At 45.1% G+C, this 21,037-nt stretch overlaps 1 protein-coding gene across 3 annotated transcripts in view; it reads right to left on the bottom strand.

The window, feature by feature from the left end:
* Positions 1-21,037, bottom strand: part of LOC116991359 (CMP-N-acetylneuraminate-beta-galactosamide-alpha-2,3-sialyltransferase 4-like) — a 161,456-nt gene that overhangs the window by 37,168 nt on the left and 103,251 nt on the right. For all 3 annotated transcript variants that reach the window (XR_004416769.1, XM_033049938.1, XM_033049939.1), the window contains exons 3-4: positions 19,050-19,138; positions 3,821-3,911 (exon numbers count right to left, since the gene is read on the bottom strand). Coding sequence is in view for 2 of the 3 variants with exons in the window: in XM_033049938.1 (XP_032905829.1) it covers positions 3,821-3,911; positions 19,050-19,065 (107 nt within the window). In the remaining variant the exon portion in view is untranslated. The remainder of the gene's footprint in view (positions 1-3,820; positions 3,912-19,049; positions 19,139-21,037) is intronic.

The raw sequence follows: 21,037 nt of genomic DNA on the forward strand, positions 1-21,037 counted from the left end.
GTTTTTGTTTTCTTAATATTGCCAGGGCTGGTTTTAATATCTTGGTAAACAGTCTTGGGGCTGATGTTAGGCCACTAGGCAACGATTTGTACTGCCATTGTTGCCCCATCCAGTTAAATTTTAGGTATCTACGATGATCCTCATGAATGGGTACTGAATAGTATGCCTCTTTTAAGTCGATGCTTGCCATAAAGTATCCTTTGGTAATCAATTGTTTGGCAGTCACAAATGTTTCCATTTTAAAGTGTATATACCTAACAAAAGTATTCAATGTGGTTAAGTCAATGATGATGCGACATCCACCATCTTTTTTGGTTTTAGTACATATATTTGATATGAATTCCAAAGGTTCATGTTTAGATTTCTCTATGATTCCCTTTGTATGTAACCTCACCAGTTCTGCTTGTCCCTCACGTGTTTCTTTTAGTGAGAGGGTAAAACCCCTTTGGGGTGCATGCTGAACTGGTGGCATATTTTCTTGAATAAATTCAATTTTGTATCCTTGAATACTTTTTAGTATATAATTATCAAGTGAGTCCTCCATTCAGATTCAGATTCAGATTCAGATTCAGATTCAATTTTAATTGTCAGTGTACAATACAGAGACAACGAAATGCATTTAGCATCTCCCTGGAAGAGCGACATAGCAAATGATTTGAATAAATAATAATAAGTGTCCGGGGGGGGGGGGGTGATTGGCAGTCGTTGAGTAGAGTGACAGCCGCCGGGAAGAAGCTGTTCCTGGACCTGCTGGTTCGGCAACGGAGAGACCTGTAGCGTCTCCCGGATGGTAGGAGGGTAAACAGTCCGTGGTTGGGGTGAGAACAGTCCTTGGCGATGCTGAGCACACTCCGCAGACAACGCTTGCTTTGGACAGACTCAATGGAGGGGAGCGAGGAACCGGTGATGCGTTGGGCAATTTTCACCACCCTCTGCAATGCCTTCCGGTCGGAGACAGAGCAGTTGCCATACCATACTGTGATGCAGTTGGTAAGGATGCTCTCGATGGTGCAGCGGTAGCAGTTCACCAGGATCTGAGGAGACAGATGGACCTTCTTCAGTCTCCTCAGTCTCCATGCTTCCAAAAACAGGTGTAGTCTCCCCCCTGTTAGCACAATCCCCCCACCTTTTATGTACTGGTAGGAACCAGACCCACCTACCTCCATTGTTATTGGTAGAGTGTTTACTTCTTGGGCTTCTGGTTCCTTGTCTGTCGGGGTGGCGCTGTGGGGGGGTGGGGAGGGGGTGGCGCATTTTCCATGTGGCCCGCTCTGGGCCCTATCCTAAAAAAGACTTCCGGGGTTGATATGCGGGCCCCGAGCTTTCACTAGTACCATGAAGTAGACGCCTACTGGTGGAGCGTATGGGTACTGCCGTCTGGGTTGCGTGGTTTTGCTCGTTCCGGGGCCTGCCCTCATGAGACCAAATGCCTTGGATTCTTCATCCAGATCTTTGACTTGCTTTGGTAAGTCTTTGCCAAATAGCAGGATCTGTGGCTGTGAGGTCAGCGTTCTGCACAGTCCTGTGAATTTTGGGTTGAGGGCAGGTCTTATGGACTCCTTCCGGAGGTTGTTGATCTCATACTGTGTGTTGCACAGTAGAGCCAGGGTGTCCTGTTGGTTTGTTGTCATGTCAACCCCGTCCACGGAATGAGCATATGAAGTGATGGCTGACGTCCGGAACTTCAGTATTTTTTGCAATTTAAGTTCTTGGGTTCTGATACCCTGCCCAATGTACCCCCAGATTTGAATATTAACAGCAGGCACATTGAGCAAAATGCAATTTTCGGGAGGAGTGTAAAGATCCAACCCCTCATTGACTATCTGTTCTTGGAGTGGTTTAAAGGACAGGGAGTCAATGCTGGCCGCCAGTTTAGGCTGTAAAGGCTGTCCCGCTCGCGGTGTTACCGCGTAGCGGTTCACCACTCCCAGCAGCTCTTCCTGATCCTGTACCCCCAGCATACTCCCGTGTTCTTCAGCCAGTGACCCCTGTTCTTGACCAGCCCAGTCCTGGTCGCCAACGCTCCCCTCTGCTGAGGGTGATGCGATGGCCAGTGCTTGATAATGCACTGGAGCGGGAGTGCTTGTGCTCCCTTGGCGAGCTTGCCCCATCTCCCGGAGCAAGTTTGCTCCATGAGCCTTTCCATGTGGCCCAAACGGCCACCTCTGCCGCTCTCGGGCGGTGAGTCTTCCGCACCGGACTCATCCGAGTAAACCGGCCACAGTTTAAGAATAAGGGGTAGGCTATTTAGAACGGAGTGGAATTCTCTGCCTCAGAGGCAGTGGAGGCCAATATTCTGGAGTTAGATAGAGCTCTTAAAGATAGTGGAGTCAAGGGATATGGGAAGAAGGCAGGAACAGGGTACTGATTGTGGATGATCAGCCATGATCACAGTGAATGGCGATGCAGGCTCGAAGGGCTGAATGGCCTACTCCTGGACCTATTGTCTATTTTGTCTTTCTTCACATTTGGACGATGGCAGCAAATTTATTATCACCAAATTTGCATATGGTACAAAAATATAGTTAGGGAAATGAGGTGTATACAGAGAATAAAGGGCTGCCACATAACAGATGAGTAAGGAAATGCTGGCCAGTTGTGTGGCATTATATTTGAATAGGCAATCTGAATAAAGTTGAAATGGATAGATTGCAAAGTGCTGTTTTATGCTGTGTCCTGGGAGCTGAAGCTAGTATACAAATATCTCTATTTCATTGGTCCTCATCCACCCACCTGCCATTAAATCTCCCCTCATCTGAATCCGTCTATCACTTGCCTGACTTTATTCTCCCCCCCCCCCATTGCATGCTTTCCAATCAAATCAGATAATACTAAACTTAAATACAATCAATCCAACTCAAACTCAATGGGTAGGGCAATAGAAAAGATGCAGAGTGCAGAATATGGTTCTCTGCATAAATGTGCAAGATTTCCAGAGACAAAGTGCAAAGTCTGCAGTGTAGGAAGGAACTGCAGGTGCTGGTTTATACCGAAGTTAGACATAAATTGCTGGAGTGACTCAACGGGTCAGACAGCATCTCTGGAGAAAAGAAATAGGTGACGTTTCGAGTCAAGACCAAAGTCTGAAGAAGCGTCACCTATTCCTTTTCTCCAGGGAGCTAAGAGTTAAGGATTGTGGCGATTGGGCAAGAACATGGAAATGAAGACAAGGTGAGATCAGCCTTGATTAAATCACGAAAGCACTTTATGTCTTTAAGGAGCATCTGTATATCTGTGTATTGTGTATGAGCCAACCAGCATCTTCTGTCCCTTGTACCTCTCCCCTTAGCCACTTAGAAACATAGAAAATAGGTGCAGAAGGAGGCCATTCATAGAAAATAGGTGCAGGAGGAGCCAGCACCGCCATTCATTGTGATCATGGCTGATCGTCCCCAATCAATAACCCGTGCCTGCCTTCTCCCCATATCCCTTGATTCCATTAGCCCCTCGAGCTCTATCTAACTCTCTCTTAAATCCATCCAGTGACTTGGCCTCCACTGCCCTCTGTGGCGGGGAATTCCACAAATTCACAACTCTCTGGGTGAAAAAGTTTTTCCTCACCTCAGTCTTAAATGACCTCCCCTTTATTCTAAGACTGTGGCCCGTGGTTCTGGACTCGCCCAACATTGGGAACATTTTTCCTGCATCTAGCTTGTCCAGTCATTTTATAATTTTATGTTTCTATGAGATCCAACCTGCTGTGAGAACAATCGCAGCACCTTGTGACCGTCCACTGCACCCTGGTTAACAGTAATGATCTAGAGGGCGATTAAACTCTGTCGATAGATGCAGTGCAAGTAAGATCTTAGGAGAGACTTACGGAAGGTTGGACTTCAGTGTCATGTTGAAGAGGATCACCATTGTAACCAGACTTGCAACAATAAACAGATACTGTGCAATCTTAGAGCAATCTGAAAGACAAAGGAGATGTAGGAAAATAAATTTCTGCTGCGCCATTCAGTGACTTGCAACAAAATTCTTATAACATTCAGAGAGAATATCCAAGTTACCCAAAATGTGCAGCACTGAAATTAGTTTCTATTCCAGCAGTGAGCAGTGGTGAAGTTTAGTTGAGTTTAGTTTATTGTCCTGTGTACCGAGGTACAGTGAAAAGCTTTTGGTGCGTGTTAACCAGTCAGCAGAAAGACAATACATGACTAATACCAAAGCTGGTGGAGCTGCTGCTCACATCTCCCACAAGCCGATTTGATCCTGACCTCACTGCTGTCTGTGTGGAGTTTGCACGCCCTCCGTAACCATGTGGGTTTCCATCACATGCTCCTGTTTCCACACACGTCCCAAAGATGGGTGGTTTAGGCGATTAATGAGTCACTGTAAAGTGCCCAGCGTGTGCAGTTGATGTATGACCTGGGGAGGCGGAGGGGTTGATGGGAATGTGGGGAGAAATGGGGATGAGTGCAAGATAAGTGTAAATGGGTGGTTGATAGTCAATGGGGATTTACTGGGCTGGAAGGCCTGTATCTGAAGTTCCCAAAATATCACCTATCAATGTTTCCCAGAGGTGCTGCTTGACCAGCTGAGTTACTCCAGCACTTTGTGCCCTTTAGTGTAAACCAGCATCTGCAGTTCCTTATTTCCAGGCCTGCTTCTCGACTGTGTAAGTCCTACAGCAAATATAATTCACGACCATTGTTAGTTAGAAAATGTTTTTTAGAGTCCTGAGATTGTGTAAAGCTCCTGTCACATGAGATCTACAGAAAATATACAATACATGAAGTGTTCTGAAATAGCAAATAATAAAAGGCCTGGATAGAGTGAATGTGGAGAGGATGTTTCCACTAGTGGGAGAATCTAGGACCAGAGGTCATAGTCTCAGTATTAAAAGATATTCCTTTCGGAAGGAGATGAGGAGCAATATCTTTAGTCAGAGGGTGATGAATCTATGGAATTAATTGCCACAGACGGCTGTGGAGGCCAAGTCAATGGATATTTTTAAGACAGAGAGGAAGAGGAGGAGGAGCCATCTTGGTGAACGGCTGCTAGCCAGCAGTCGTCCGTTTTAAATTCGTTTTTTTAAATAGTTTTTAGTGAGTCCTGATTTTTGTTTGTAGGGGATATGGTCTTTTTAATGTGGGGGGTAGGTGTAAACTTTATTTCTAGGTCCCTACCTGGTCGGTGTGGCAGCCTTTTCTCCGGGCTGCCCGTCGACCCGTCCTCGTGGCCTACCTGCGGGCTTGGAGCGCCGTTTCCTGGCGGGGACCGCCCAGCACCTCGGCCTCGGCGGCGGCACAGCGTTGGAGCGCTGGAGCGGAGCGGGCGGCGCCTTGCCTGGGTCGCCGCGCTGGAGCGACGCGCTGGAGCTCTGGCGAGCTGGAGCTCTGGCGAGCTGGACCGCCGAGAGCAACATCTCCAGGCTGCGGGTCTGCGGAGCGTAGAGGCGGCAGTGCGGAGAGGCAGCGCCGACTTTTTAATCGGGAGCCTGGGAGCTCCAAACCGGCGTGGCCTTGTCGGCTTCGGCAGCCGCGGGCTCCAACCAGGAAGCGGCCGTTCCAGGTGGCCCAGCCGCCGAAAGGACTCTCCCGACGCCGGGGCAAGACCACCCGGTGAGAACGGCCAGGGACATCGGGCCTCCGTAGAGGCAATTGTGGTGGCCACAATAGGCCTGACTTTGGGGTGAACATGGGGTGGGGACTGGACATTGTGCCTTCCCCCACAGTGCGCTATCCACTGTGGGGGGATGATTTTTTTTGTTTAATTGTAGTCCTGTAGGTCTGTGTCCAAGATGGCTGCCGTGAAGAGAGAGTGGACGCTAGCGCGCTTTGGCTGCCGCTGCTCTCTCTTCACACTGTGTTTTTGATTTTCTGTTTTTGGATTGAATTCTGTTTTTAATTTGTGTCTCTGTGATGTCTTTATTACTTGTTATATTCCGATTATATGTTATTCCGATTACTATGTAAGGTGTCCTTGAGATGTCTGAAACATAGAAACATAGAAATTAGGTGCAGGAGTAGGCCATTCGGCCCTTCGAGCCTGCACCGCCATTCATTATGATCATGGCTGATCATCCAACTCAGTATCCCGTACCTGCCTTCTCTCCATACCCTCTGATCCCCTTAGCCACAAGGGCCACATCTAACTCCCTCTTAAATATAGCCAATGAACTGGCCTCGACTACCCTCTGTGGCAGGGAGTTCCAGAGATTCACCACTCTCTGTGTGAAAAAAGTTCTTCTCATCTCGGTTTTAAAGGATTTCCCCCTTATCCTTAAGCTGTGACCCCTTGTCCTGGACTTCCCCAACATCGGGAGCAATCTTCCTGCATCTAGCCTGTCCAACCCCTTAAGAATTTTGTAAGTTTCTATAAGATCCCCTCTCAATCTCCTAAATTCTAGAGAGTGGAGCGGAGTGGAGCGGGCGACGCCTTGCCTGGGTCGCCGCGCTGGAGCGACGCGCTGGAGCTCTGGCGAGCTGGAGCTCTGGCGCCCATTAAATAAAATTTATTATTATTATTAGAGATGCACCTTTCCTATAACATGGTGACCAGAACTGCACACAATATTCAAACTGTGGTCCAAGTAGCATTGTTCTGCCATTTCCCCCCTGATTTAATATTATAAACGTTGTCTAATAAATGAAAACAATCCAAATGCCTCTTTGATCACCTGGTTGATCAATGACACCACCTTGAAGAATCTGCCGATCTACACTCTATGATCTCTTGGTTTCTCAAAACTATTCAATATCCTCTTATTTACGTGGTATTGCCTTGTTTCACTTTCCTGAATGCACCACCTTACATTGCAATAGTCATACAGTCATACAGCACAGATCCTTTGGCCAACTCATCCATGCTGACCAAGATGTTCCATCTAAGCTAGTCCCATGTGCCCATGTTTGGCCCATATCTCTCTCTAAACCTTTCCTATCCATGAACATGTCCACTGTCTTTAATTGGATAACATTTCATTTGCTACATTTCAAGGGCAGCACGATGGCACAGCGGTAGAGTTGTTGCCTTACAGCGCCAGGGACCCGGGTTCGATCCTGACTACGGGTGCTGTCTGTATGGAGTTTGTCTGTTCTCCCCGTGTCCTGCGTGGGTTTCCTCCTAGATCTTCAGTTTCCTCCCACACTCCAAAGACGTACAAGTTTGTAGGTTAATTGGCTTGGTATAAAATGTAAAATAGTCCCTGGTGTGTGTGGGATTATGCTGGTGTGGAAGGGCTCGGTGGGCCGAAGGGCCTGTTTTGATATTGTCTCTAAACTAAATTAAACTAAACACAATTGACCAAACTACTTACTCTGCCCTGTGTAAAGCTTTCACCTGTTAATCAAATAGCCAGTTCATGTTTCTTTTAATACCCTGGGATACATTTCATTCAATGCTGGTGATTTATCCACATTCAAATTGTGTGAATTCTTTCATACCTTCTTTACTAGATTAATCCTCTCCAACATTGTATAATTTATAACCTCACTAACCCCTCCCTCGCTTTTGTTAAAATTTAGGTTATGGAAATCGCCCTGTTTTGCGGTAGGAAGGAACTGCAGATGCTAGTTTACACTGAAGATAGACACAAACTGCTGGAGTAACCCAGCAGGACAGGCAGCATCGCCGGATAGAAGGAATGGGTGACGTTTCGGGTCTGAAGAAGGGTCTCAACCGGAAATGTCACCCATTCCTTCTCTGCAGAGTTACTCCAACAGTTTGTGTCTATGCCCAGTTTTGCTCTCTGGTGCCGCAGCACTTGCCAGAAGTTAGCTATGAATTTGCCCTCCTATCTCTCTCTCGGACTATGTGGAGATTGTAGTCGACTCCCTGTGCTCAAGCACCTCGTGAAACATGATACGTAGAAAACACTCACCACGGGACGGCACAGCGGTAGAGTTGCTGCCACACAGCGCCAGAGAACCAGGTTCCATCCTGACTATGACTGCTATCTGTGCAGATTGGATGGATGACGTTTCAAATAAAGTCCTGGCCTGCCCAATCTCTCCCTGTAGCTCAGGCCCTCGAGTCCTGGCAACATCCTCATAAATCTTCTCTGCATACTTTTCAGCTTAATCTATTCACTACCTTAGAGTGGCTGCCTTATAGCACCAGGGACCCGGGTTTGACCCTGACGATGGGTGCTGTCTGTATGGAGTTTGTATGTTCTCCCAGTGACTATGTGGATTTTTTCTGGCTGCTCTGGTTTCCCCCCACATACCAAAGATTGTAGGTTAATTGACTTCTATACATTGTACCTAGTTTGTGGGATAAAATTAGTGAGAACGAGTGATGATCAGCATGGACTCAGTGGGCTGAAGGGCCTGTTTCCACTCTGTATCTCTAAACTAAACTAAACTAAATTAAAGTTGACTAAACTATGGGTTATTGGTGACCCGCGGACTATCCTTGATCAGACTTTGCTGGCTTTACCTTGCACTAACCCTTATTGTCTTTATCATGAATCTGTACACTGTAAATGGGTCGATTGTAATCATGTATTGTCTTTCCGCTGACTGGATAGCACACAACAAAAGCTTTTCAGTGTATCTCAGTACACGTGACAATAAACTAAACTGAACTCATGACTTCACAATAGCTGATGTCCAAGCTCGTATGGACACCAACGATGCATTGACAACACCAAGACATCACCTTCTTCCCTCCGCACAATGCAGATTCCATACTCGCCAGTGAGTGGGCTCTGGGCTACCTGCTGCTTAAGCTAGTGAATTCCTCTTGTTTTTATATGGACTTGCTTAAAGAACTGCTGATGGTTAACAACTGGTAAACCAATAAGCCACAAACACAGCATTGATGGGAACACATGAAATGCTTAGTTCAATGTTAAATGGTACCTGCAGAAACCTAGCTATGGTCATGGAGTTATATGGCATGGAAACAGGCCCTTCGGCCAACCCATCTAGCCCCACTTCCTGCACTGGGCCCATATCCCTCCAAACCTTACTTATCCATGTTCTTGTCCAAGTGTCTTAATCACCCTCGATGGCAGTCTTTTAAATGGTGTTATATTACCACCACTACCACTCCCCCCCCCCCCCCCCCCCCCCCCCCTTACTATCTCCTCCAGCAGCTCATTCCGTAAACCCACCGCCCTCTTCGGGAAAGTTTGCCTCTCCGGTCCCCTTTAAATCTTGCCCCTCTATGCCCTCTCATTTGAGATTCTCCAACCCGAAGATAAAGAATGTGACACTAATGTTCACCTTATCCAAACCCCTCATGATAGAAACATAAAAGAGGTGCAAGAGTAGGCCATTTGGCCCTTCAAGCCAGCACCGCCATTCAATATGATCATGGCAGATCATCCAAAATCAGTGCCCCGTTCCTGCTTTCTCCCCATATCCCTTGATTCTGTTAGCGCTAAGAACTAAATCGAACTCTCTTGAAAACATCCAGTGAATTGGCCTCCAATTTTAGATACAGGTCAATCTTGTATAAGATATATAATTATAATTACATGTAATGCAAGACTCAGTCTCCTTTCCCCCAGAGTAAAACCTAGCTGATGCAGCCCATCCTCGTAAATCTTTTTTTGCACGCTCTCCAGTTTAATGACATCCTTCCTGTACCCGATGTCTTTTTGGTGACAGTACGTGCCAGCAGCTTAATTAATGCACAGCTGTCAATGGCATCGCATGAACTCTTATATGTGTGCCAACACCATTTAGTCTATGAAAAAATGCACTGTTTACAGCTGAACCTAAACAATTCCACAAGGTTCAAACCTTAGCTGTAACTCAGCATCTCTGGAGGCCATGGCTGGGCGATGTTTCAGGTCAATAGACAATGCGTGCAGGAGTACGCCATTCGGCCCTTTGAGCCAGCACCGCCATTCAATGTGATCATGGCTGATCTTCCATAATCAGTACCCCGTTCCTGCCTTCTCTCCATATCTCTTAACTCTGCTATCTCTAAGAGTTCTATCTAACTCTCTCTTGAAAGCATCCAGAGAACCGGCTTCCACCAACCTCTGAGGCGGAGAATTCCACAGACTCACAACCCTTTGTGTGAAAACGTTTTTCCTCGTCTCCATTCTAAATGGCTTTCACCTTATTCTTAAACTGTGGCCCCATGTTCTGGACTCCCCCAACATTGGAAACATGTTTCCTGCCTCTAGTGTGTCCAAACCCTTAATAATCTTATATATTTCAATAAGATCCCCTCTCATCCTAAATTCCAGAGTATACAAGCCTAGCTGCTCCAATCTATCAACATATGACAGTCCCGCCATCCCAGGAATTAACCTTGTGAACCTCCCTCAATAGCAAGAATGTCCTTCCTCAAATTTGGAGACCAAAACTGCACACAATACTCCAGGTGTGATCTCACCAGTGCCCTGTACAACTGCAGGAGGACCTCTTTGCTCCTATACTCATCTCCTCGTGTTATGAAGACCAACATGCCATTCACTTTCTTCACCGTCTGCTGTACCTGCATGCTTACTTTCAGTGACTGATGAACAAGGACCTCCAGATCCTGTTGTACTTCCCCTTTTCCCAACTTGACACCATTCAGATGATAATCTGCCTTCCTGTTTTTGCCATCAAAGTGGATACCTCACATTTATTCACATTAAACTGCATCTGCCCACTCACCCAACCTGTCCAAGTCACCCTGCATCCAATTCACACTGCCACCCAGCTTTGTGCCATCTGCAAATTTGCTAATGTTACTTTTAATCCCTTCGTCCAAATCATTAAAATATATTGTAAATAGCTGTGGTCCATTGCGGTACCCCACTAGTCACTGCCTGCCATTCTGAAAGGGACCCGTTAATCCCAACTCTTTGTTTCCTGTCTGCCAACCAATTTTCTATCCATGTCAGCACTCTACCCCCAATACCATGTGCTCTAATTTTGCCCACTAATCTCCTATGTGGGACCTTAACAAATGATCGGGATAATTGGGATCCTTCTTCAGACTGATTTTATTAGACGGAAGAAAGCTGTCAGAGAGATGGGGGCAGAGCCTGGCAAGTGATAGGTGGCTGTTTAGGAAGGAACTGCAGGTGATGGTTTACACTGAACATAGACACAAAATACTGGAGTAACTCAGCGGGTCAGGTAGCATCTCTGGAGGTAAGGAATAGGTGAGGTTTCATGTTGATATCTTTCTTCCGGCTGAAGAAGGGTCTCGACCCGAAACGTAATCTGTTCCTCGTCTCAAGTGATAGGTGGATACACATGAGTTGGGGGGGAGGGAGGGGAGGTTTGATTGGCAGATGGGTGGACAAAGACTAGAGATGAAAAATAAACTACAAGGGTGTTAAATAAGGAGTGGGAGGAGTGAAATGCAAAGCCTTACAACAGTTAAAACTGTCCATTTAACTGCTGCAATTTACAAAGCTTGAATGTAATTTAGTTTAGTTCAGAGGTACAGCAATTGAAGCAGGCCCTTCAGCCCATTGAGTCCCTGCTGACCATCAATCACCAGTTCACACTAGTTCTATGCTATCCCACTTTCTCATCCACTTCCTGAACGCTAGGAATAATTTAACAGTGGCCAATTAACCTACAAACTGAAGATAGACACAAAATGTTGGAGTAACTCAGCGGGACAGGCAGCATCTCTGAAGAAAAGCAATGGGTGACGTTTTGGGTCGAGACCCTTGAACCTATCTGATCTCCTGGCTGCTGGACACTTTAAATCTCCTTCCCATTTTCCTACACTGGCCTTTCTGTCCTGGGCCTCCTCCATTCTCAGAGTGAGGCTAAATGCAAATTGGAGGAACAGCATCTAATTTTTCGCATAGGCAGCTTACAGCCCAGTGGTATGAATATTAATTTCTCTCACTTCAGGTAGCCCCGGCATTCCCTCTTTCTCTATCCCTCCCCCACCCAAGTCGCACTAGCTTCTCATTTACACCTAACATACAGCTAACAATGGCCTGTTTCCTTTATCATCATTATTTTTTTGCATATTTTTTATTCATTGTTCTTATCTCTCCATATCATTGTCTATATCTCACGTTTCCCTTATCCCTAACTAGTCTGAAGAAGGGTCTCGACCCAAAACATCACCCATTCCTTCTCTCGAGATGCTGCCTGTGTTACTCCAGCTTTTTGCATCTATCTTTCGTTTAAACCAGCATCTGCAGTTCTAACCTACAAACCCACATCTTTGGGCTGTGAGAGGAAACTGGAGCACCCAGAGGAAACAGAAGCGGTCACAGGGCGTACGTGCAAACCCTATACAGATGGTCATCTGTACAGATGGCACCCGCAGTCAGGATTGTTGATTTATGTCAACAAAATAGAGAGAGTACAGAGGAGATTTACTAGAATGTTGCCTGGGTTTCAGCACCTAAGTTACAGAGAAAGGTTGAACAAGATAGGTCTTTATTCTTTAGAGCGCAGAAGGTTAAGGGGGGACTTGATAGAGGTCTTTAAAATTATGAGAGGGATAGACAAAGTTGACGTGGATACTCTATTGAGAGTAGGGAAGATTCATACAAGAGGACATGATTTGAGAATTAAGGGACAAAAGTTTAGGGGTAACATGAGGGGGAACTTCTTTACCCAGAGATTGGTAGCGGTGTGGAATGTGCTTCCAGTGGAAGTGGTGGAGGCAGGTTCGATTTTATCATTAAAAAATAAATTGGATAGGTATATGGACAGGAAAGGAATGGAGGGTTATGGTCTGAGTGCAGGTAGATTGAACTAGGTGAGAGTAAGTGTTCGGCACGGACTAGAAGGGCTGAGATGGCCTGTTTCCGTGCTGTAATTGTTATATGGTTATATTATATGGTTATAACCCGGATACATTAATTAATTGTGAGGCAACGGCGTTACCAGCTGTGCCACTGTGCCGCCCAAAGTAACATCGCAATTTCCTTTCAGGGGGTGGCATGCAAAAGTTTACATGTTCAATACTAATGCCTTTACACAGACAAATTTATACATACTCTGGGGCGTGTTTGCGACTGGGATACTTGCGCAGATGCCCTAGTTGTGTTAGACTAGTTTGAAGAAGCATGGGGGAGAGGTCACAGTTTTCCACCATGCACGAGTTTGATAGAGCTAGAGCTAGATAGGCCTCTTAAAATTAGCGGAGTCAGGGGATATGGGGAGAAGGCAGGAATGGGGTACTGATTGGGGATGATCAGCTATGATCTCATTGAATGGTGGTGCTGGCTCGAAGGGCCAAATGGCCTACTCCTGCACCTATTGTCTATTGAGTACGAGTAAGATCAAAATGTACTTAAACCAGAAGAAGTTTGGATGAATATCTTATTGTTTTTACTATTGCAATAAAGAAACTATTAATTAAGAGACTGTGTTTTGGAAGATTTATCTTTCAACGCCATTGAAGGTCTCGTGGAGAGCTCGTGAATGCATATCGATTATCTCCTAAACCCCTGTCTTCAATCATTGTGACTTAAAGGAGGATTCCTTGAAAGTATATAAAAATCTGTCATTAAATACATAGAGACATACATAGAAAATAGGTGCAGGAGGAGGCCATTCGGCCCTTCGAGCAGGCACGGCCATTCATTGTGATCATGGCTGATCGTCCACAATCAATAGCCCGTGCCTGCCTTCTCCCCATATCTCTTGATTCCACTAGCCCCTAGAGCTCTATCTAACTCTCTTAAATCCATCCAGTGATTTGGCCTCCACTGCCCTCTGTGGCAGGGAATCTAGTTGAAAGCTACCTTACAGCCAGGAGGTAGAAGCTTGGTCGCATAGAAGAGGGACAGAAGATTGTGCTGAATCTCTGGAGAGAGATTACTGCCAGAAGAACTGGTTCCGTAGAAGAGGAACTGTAGAAGCCAGATCTCGGCTCAGAGATTGGTTTAGAGCTAACCTGCCAGTAGGTTAATCGACTTATCTGAAGATTGAAAACTTCACTGATCGAGAGTATGAGTAGAACAGCTATTGTATTTTGCTGTAAATTTGAAAGCCGGAAAGCTTTAATTAGAACAGCTTAACGAGATGCTGTGAAAGTTCAAAAGCGTTGTATTTTAAAGTAAAATTACAGACTCTGATAAAGGGTCTACAGAAGTATTAGAAGTAAGTTCTGCTAAGCTTTGGAAGGTAGCCAAGAAGTGAGTGAAACTGGAATCCAGGTGCTGGCCGTGGTTTGTTTTGAAGTTGAGATAAGATACATTCTTTCTGAACTGGTCACTTTTATACTTCAAAAATATTTGGATGTTTTCTGAAAGTCCAGTTTTGTCTTGGTTTCTTATCGGGTGTTTTGGAACATTCAGCAGAATGTTTATCAATGACAGAAGCAAACTGATGATGTCTTGTTTGTGCAATTAGCAGATTTGGCAGTCTGCCAAGATCTGTTTAATCCACAAATCAAGATGGAGTAGGTGCGTCAGAGGAGCCACAAGGTGGAGCTGTGGAGAAGAGAGGTGTCAAGCTCAGCCAAGGACAAGCAGCCTACCTGGAAAGATACCAGAAGGAGGAACGCTCGATATGGAAACAAGTTAACGAGTTAATTGAAAGCTACAGGAAACTCATGTATCCAGATGAAGTAGGTAAGATGGGCGAAGGAGTGCCACCAGAGGGAGCCATGCAATCTGCAACAAGTAAGCCAGGTGAAGAAGAGCCGGAACAGAGACAATTTAGCCAACGAACCAAGAAGCCCACCGAAAAGGCCCAAGTTGCATTTCTGGAGAAATGCCAGGAGAGAAACAAGTTATGGATGAAGATGGTGCACGTATATGAATTCCAGAAGGAACTAATGGAATCAGATGAGTATGCAAAGACAGTAGGGTCTAATCTGGGGCAACAATTCAGCCTCGGTAAAGAGGTTGGAGATAAACAAGATCTCAGAATTCAAAGTGGGCCGGTGCATGAAGCATACAAGCTTTTGTAAGATCAGAAATGTACAGCTGCATCATTTCTCAGATGCCAGTGAAAGTGGCTATGGTACTGTTTCATATCTAAGACTAGAAAATTATAACAAAGAAGTACATGTTGCATTCTTAATGGGAAAGGCCAGAGTGGCACCATTGAAGCAAATGACAATTCCCAGAATGGAACTTACTGCCGCAGTTTTAGCTGTTAAAGTTGACATAACGCTGCAAAAAGAACTACAGCTTCAACTGGAAGAATCTATCTTTTGGACTGATAGTACTACAGTGCTTAAATACTTCAACAATGGGAACAAACATTTCTTGACATTTGTAGCAACCAGAATCTCTTTTGTATTGGGAGCTACTAATGTTTCACAATGGAAATATGTTAACACAAAGGAAAATAATGCGGATGAAGCTTCTAGAGGACTAACAGCAGACCGCTTCTTAAGCAATAAAAGATGGGTCAATGGACCAGTTTTTCTGTAGGCCAGACAGAGAATGGCCAAAGCTTGAGCTGGGATTTGAAATCTCTGCCAATGATCCGGAAATTAAACAAAACATCACAGTGAACGTTATTGCTAAAGATTCATCAAACACAACAAATGATTTAATTACCCACTTTTCATCATGGAGTAAGTTGGTGACTGTGGTAGCTTGGTTTCTTAAACTAAGAACAAGGCGATTGTTGTTTGCTCGAAAAAGGAAAGAGATTGAAGAGATTGCTGAAGGTATCTTTGAAGAAGTTCCTGAAATACTGAAGGAAAGGGTTGAAAAGAAGATGCAAGTTTTTTGGGCATCGTACGACGAACAGGGTTTACATCTTGATCATCTCCTCAAAGCGGAAAACGCGATTATCTCTTTCTGTCCAAGACAGGGATACAAAGAAGAAATATCGACGTTAGAAGCTAGAGTACATTGTGTCAAAAGAGACAGTCCGTTGTAAAAGCTGGATCCGATATTGGAGGAAGGACTTCTGAGAGTGGGTGGTCGTCTAAATAGATTGGCAATGCCTGAAGAGGCTAAACATCCTATTATTCTCTCGAAGGATTTTCACATATCAACATTATTATTCTGACATATTCATGAATTGATCAGACATGGAGGAAGAAGTTTCATGCTGTAAAAACTTTGGACTTTTGTGTTTTGGACTATATACTGGAGATTATGCCTGAGGGTTAAGGGTTTGGTGCGTAATGTATTACTTCAGACCAGGAACGATGTTTTAATAAGACCAATAACCAAGTTGTGCTCGCTTCTTGAAAGCAAAAGTGAAGATGGAAGAATCGCTAAAGAAGTCTGAATGCAGATATATAATGCATTTTACTTTTTGTTTTTTAATATATGTTAAGCTTTTATAGCTCCTTTTTTAATGTCTATTAGTAATTGCCTCGTTATATACTCGGAACAATTAGGGGCCGGTATGTAGTAGCCATTTAGCTTAACTCAGTATGTTATAACTAAAACCAGTTACCTTTAACATTTTATCTGCCCGTAATTATGTGGGTGGGATTTATACGTAGTCAGAAGCGTGTTTGCGGATGGGATTCTCGCGTAGATGCCCCAATAGTTTTAGTTTAGTTTGAAGAAGCAACTGGGAGAGGTCACAGTTTTCCGCCATGCATGAGTTTTACTACGAGTAAGATCAAAATGTACTTAAACAAGAAGAAGTTTGGACGAATATCTTACTATTTTTACTACTGCAATAAAGAAACTGTTAATTAAGAGACTGTGTTTTGGAAGATTTATCTTTCGACGGCATTGAATGTCTCGTGGAGAGCTCGTGAATGCGTATTGATTATTTCCTAAACCCCTGTCTTCAATCATAGTGACTGAAAGGAGGGATCCTTGAAACGATATCAATATCTGTCACTACATCTAGTGTTAATGTGCGGGGATCGCTGGTCGGTGCAGACGCAGTTGGTCAAAGGGCCTGTTTCCATGCTGTATCTCATGCGCTATCGTGGAGCGGGCGATGCCTTGCCCGGGTCGCCGCGCTGGAGCTCCAGTGAGCTGAAGACCGCCGGGAACAACACCGAGAACAACATCGCGGAGCTGCGGGTCTGAGGAGCGGCCAGCTGCGGGCAGCGGCGCTGAACTGTACACCGGGAGCCTGGGATCTCGCGACGAGATCGCCAGTAGTGGAGCTCCAACCGGCGCGGCCTTGTTGGCTTTGGAAGCCGCGGCCTCCAGTACGGAAGCGGCCGTTCCAGGTGTCCCAAGCCGCTGTGAGGATTCTCCCGACGCCGAAGTACCATCACCCGGCGAGAACGGCCAGGAACATCGGGCCTCCGTAGAGGCAACTGTGGAGGCCTCAATTGGCTCGACTATGGATGAACTGGGGTTGGGGACTGGACTTTGTGCCTTCCCTCATGGTGGGAGCCATTGTGGGGGGATGTTCTTTATGTTTAAATCTCTTATTAATGTTATGTCTGTATTCTTTCTTTATGTGCTGCATTGGCAAGAAGCATTTCACTACACCTAGGTGTATGTGACCAATAAATAACCTTTGACCTTTTTGACCTTTGTATCTCTAAAGTAAATGTGTGTCTTCTGCCCCTGAGTTTTGGAACAGCACCTCACCGCTTGTTTTCCTGTTGCGTTACACCCGACGACATGTTCAAAGGAAACGACGGAAGTGAGATAGAGACATGGTTTATAGCAGAAAGGAAGCTTTGTAACTGAATGCTCCACGCTGACATTTTTTCAACTCATTGCCCTCAACGAGGTTCTCTGCATTTATCCTAACATTACACCCTGGATACAAGCTAATCTGCTACCAACCTTTGACTCAAAGTAAAAATGTTCCCCCAGCTGTGTACCAAGTGATTAAACATGGTTGAACTCTCACTACAGGGATGTAATGCTGAGGCTCTACAAGGCGCCGGTCAGGCCGCTATTGGTGTATTGTGAGCAATTTTGAGCACCATGGATGTGCTGGCTCTGGAGAAGGTCCAGTGGAGGTTTACAAGAATGATCCCAGGAATGAGTCGGTTAAGCTTAATCCCAGATCCAACGCTTAAAATGTGGATTGCAAGTATGTTGGACACCGCACATCTTGAGGAAATGCGATTCCTCCTAATGGATAAATCAGACCAATTCATAACGAGTTGGTCTCCATTTGTCGTCTTTTTGGAATCATATGGTGCGACACAATTGTAAAAACTAACTGTTTCAGGACTAGACGAGGGTTGGTCAAGATTATAAACAATGATCTCCTTACCCTTTTTTTAAAATGTCTTATTCCCTTTTTTCTATTTTCTTTTTCTCAACTTTCTTCACTCATTCGTCTTTCTTCTTTTTCTTCACACACTATATATCTCACGCTTTTCTATCCTTTACTATCTAATTTATTTTTCTTATTCAAATCTTTCTTTAATATAACAAAAAAAAATAAGAAGCTGTACATAAAATGTATTATGAAAATATATATTAGGCACGTTGGTGCCATATGATTGTACTTGCTTCTAATAAAATAAAATATTTTTTAAAAAAAAGCTTAATCCCAGATCAAATGCACGCTGTTGGGCCTTAAATGTTGCCTTCTGTTATTGTAATGTTATGCTGAATGTATGTATTTTTGGGTCCTGTCTTGATGTCTTAATGCTTGGCTTCTCTCGTCTCTTTTGTCTTTTCTGTGATGCTGTTAATGAAGCTGCTGCGATGCAAAACTAATTTCAGACTTGCTCTGACAATAAAGTCATATCATATCGTATCGTAAGCTATGATGAGCGTTTGTTGGCACTGGGCCTGGACTCGCTGGAGTTTAGAAGGATGAGGTGGGACGTCTTTGAAACATTCAGAATAGTGAAAGGCTTGGATAGAGTGGATGTGGAGAGGATGCTTCCACTGGTGGGGGAGTCTAGGACTAGAGGTCGTAGACTCAGAATTAAAGAACGTTGCTTTAGGAAGGAGATGAGGAGGAATTTCTTTAGTCAGCGGGTGGTGAGTTTGTGGAATTTATTGCCACAGAAGGGTGTGGAGGCCAAGTCATGAGGTATTTTAATGGTGGAGATTGCAAGATTCTTGATTAGTAAGGGTGCCAAGGTTTATAGGGAGAAGGTGGGAGAATGGGATTGAGAGTTAATGGTTATTTCTAAGACTCAGCAGGCCTGAAGCTGCTCGATATCCTCATATTCCACTTGCTTTCCTGTCATCAGTAAACTTGAAAATATCACACTTATTCTCCTGGACGTTGACAGGGATTGTGAATCGTGGGGGAGCAAAGACCGATCGCGGTGGCACCCGGTGGCATGTGCTCATCTCTGCTCACCTGATTTCCAATTCATGGTTGTCGCTCAGCAAGCTGCTCGCAGGAATCACGTGGATCTTTCGTCACTGCTTCATCGTGGCTGCCTCCCCCTGGGAAAGGATAAGGATCTTGTTAGAAAACTGTAGGAAGGAACTGCAGGAGCTGGTTTAAACTGAAGATAGACACAAAAAGCTGGAGTAACTCAGCGGGGCAGGCAGTATCTCTGGAGAGAAGGAATGGGTGACGTTTCAGGTCGAGACCCTTCTTCAGGCTGAGTCAGGGGAGAGGGAGTCTAGAGATAAGATGGGGTAAAGCGGCCTTTTCACGGGGCGACTTGACGCAAGAGTTAACCGGAGTTTAACATCGTGGGAACCTCGTGCGATAACAGTGCGGCATTCGTGGACCACCGTGGACCACCGTAGCGCTAACGGCAGGTCATCGTGTAACTTGGTCACTCGGGAGATAATTCAAGAAAGTTTGAATTTCTCCAAGATTGACTTGTACACTTGTGGTTGAGTATTGCAACATTATATGAACGTAGTGGCCAGTGCGATATCCGTAATAACTCTTGCGGGTACCGTGGGAACTCCTGCGAACGGTGAACCCGGAAGCTGGACAGAGGTGACAGAAGGTGAGTAAAAATTATCTTATGTGGGATTGAATTTAAAAAATAAATAAAAATAAAGATTTGCATCCGCATATGGACATCAACTTATTCATGAGTTATGTTAATGAGATTCAAGAAAATAACTATAATCTTTAAAAGGGACTTTAAAAGGGACTTTACTGAAAGGTTACGCATTTTTATGGTCCGTGAGAAATTTTTCACATGTACTTCTTTGAGAGATACAGGTCGGAGTCCTCGGGTCCAGGGGTCCGGAACGCTACCAATCAATGTTGTAGAGAGACCCGTGTAAGGAGTGAACTGTACATGCTGGTTTAAACCGAAGACAGACACAAAAAGCTGGAGTAGCTCAGCGAGTCAAGCAGCATCTCTGGAGAAAAAAAGCTGATGTTTCGGGACGAGACACATCTTCAGACTCAATTCCGATTAGGCTGTCTGAAGAAGGGTTCCGGTGTTGGGGGAGTCCAGAACCAGGGTCCCAGTTTTACAGTCTACCGTGGGAACTCTTTAACTCAGTAAAGTAAAGTAGCCTTTATTGTCATATCAGCGCACAGGCAGCAGTTGGCTGTTGCTCTATTCAGTTTCCCAGGGGGTCGGGACGGGACTGGAGTTGGGAGAGAAAGGTGGGGGAGTCGAGGGAGAGGAGGGGGAGACAGATGGGGGTGTCTTCATTTACTGACGGCGGGTGTCTGTCACTGAAACAGGCAGGTGAGATTTCACATCCACCTTGTGTGTGCCTCTCTCTCTCTCTCCCTCCCTCTTACACAGGCTGAGAGACTCTGCCTCTGTGAGTGTACGTCTCTTTCTCCCCCTCTCCCACACACAGTAAGACCGAGGTACTGTGCTCAGTCCATCTGTGTCTCCCACATACACAGTAAAATATGTCTCCAAATGAGCCAATTCAACCAAGGGAGGATATATATAGTGTGTGAAAAAAAAAGTTACATCATTTGTGTCACGTGTAGTTCACGATGTTCATTCAAGATAAAACGGGAATGCTCGGGAAACGGACAAGTCACTCGCACAAATAGCAGAAATGCCGAGTACCGTGGGAACTCTTTATCTACTGCCGTTATATCGTGCGAGACTCGTGCTGGACCACGACCTCTTCACTCTGGTGACATCTTGCGTCAACTCGCCCCGTGAAAAGGCCGCTTAAAGGTGTGAAAACGACAGATCAATAAATAAATGATGGGTCTTTGTCCCAAACATTATGGAGGGCACTATATATATGAAGAAGGGTCTCGTCCATCTTCTTGTTCAAGAAAAGCACAGAAATGCAGATGGCTATAGCACAGAGGGAAGCCATTCCACTGGCTGCGTCTGTGTGCTCTGTACAAGAGGAGTCCAGACCTCTTTGGATAGAAGGAATGGTGACGATTCA

Source organism: Amblyraja radiata, chromosome 33, assembly GCF_010909765.2.
Source record: "Amblyraja radiata isolate CabotCenter1 chromosome 33, sAmbRad1.1.pri, whole genome shotgun sequence".
Taxonomy (NCBI): Eukaryota; Metazoa; Chordata; class Chondrichthyes; order Rajiformes; family Rajidae; genus Amblyraja; species Amblyraja radiata.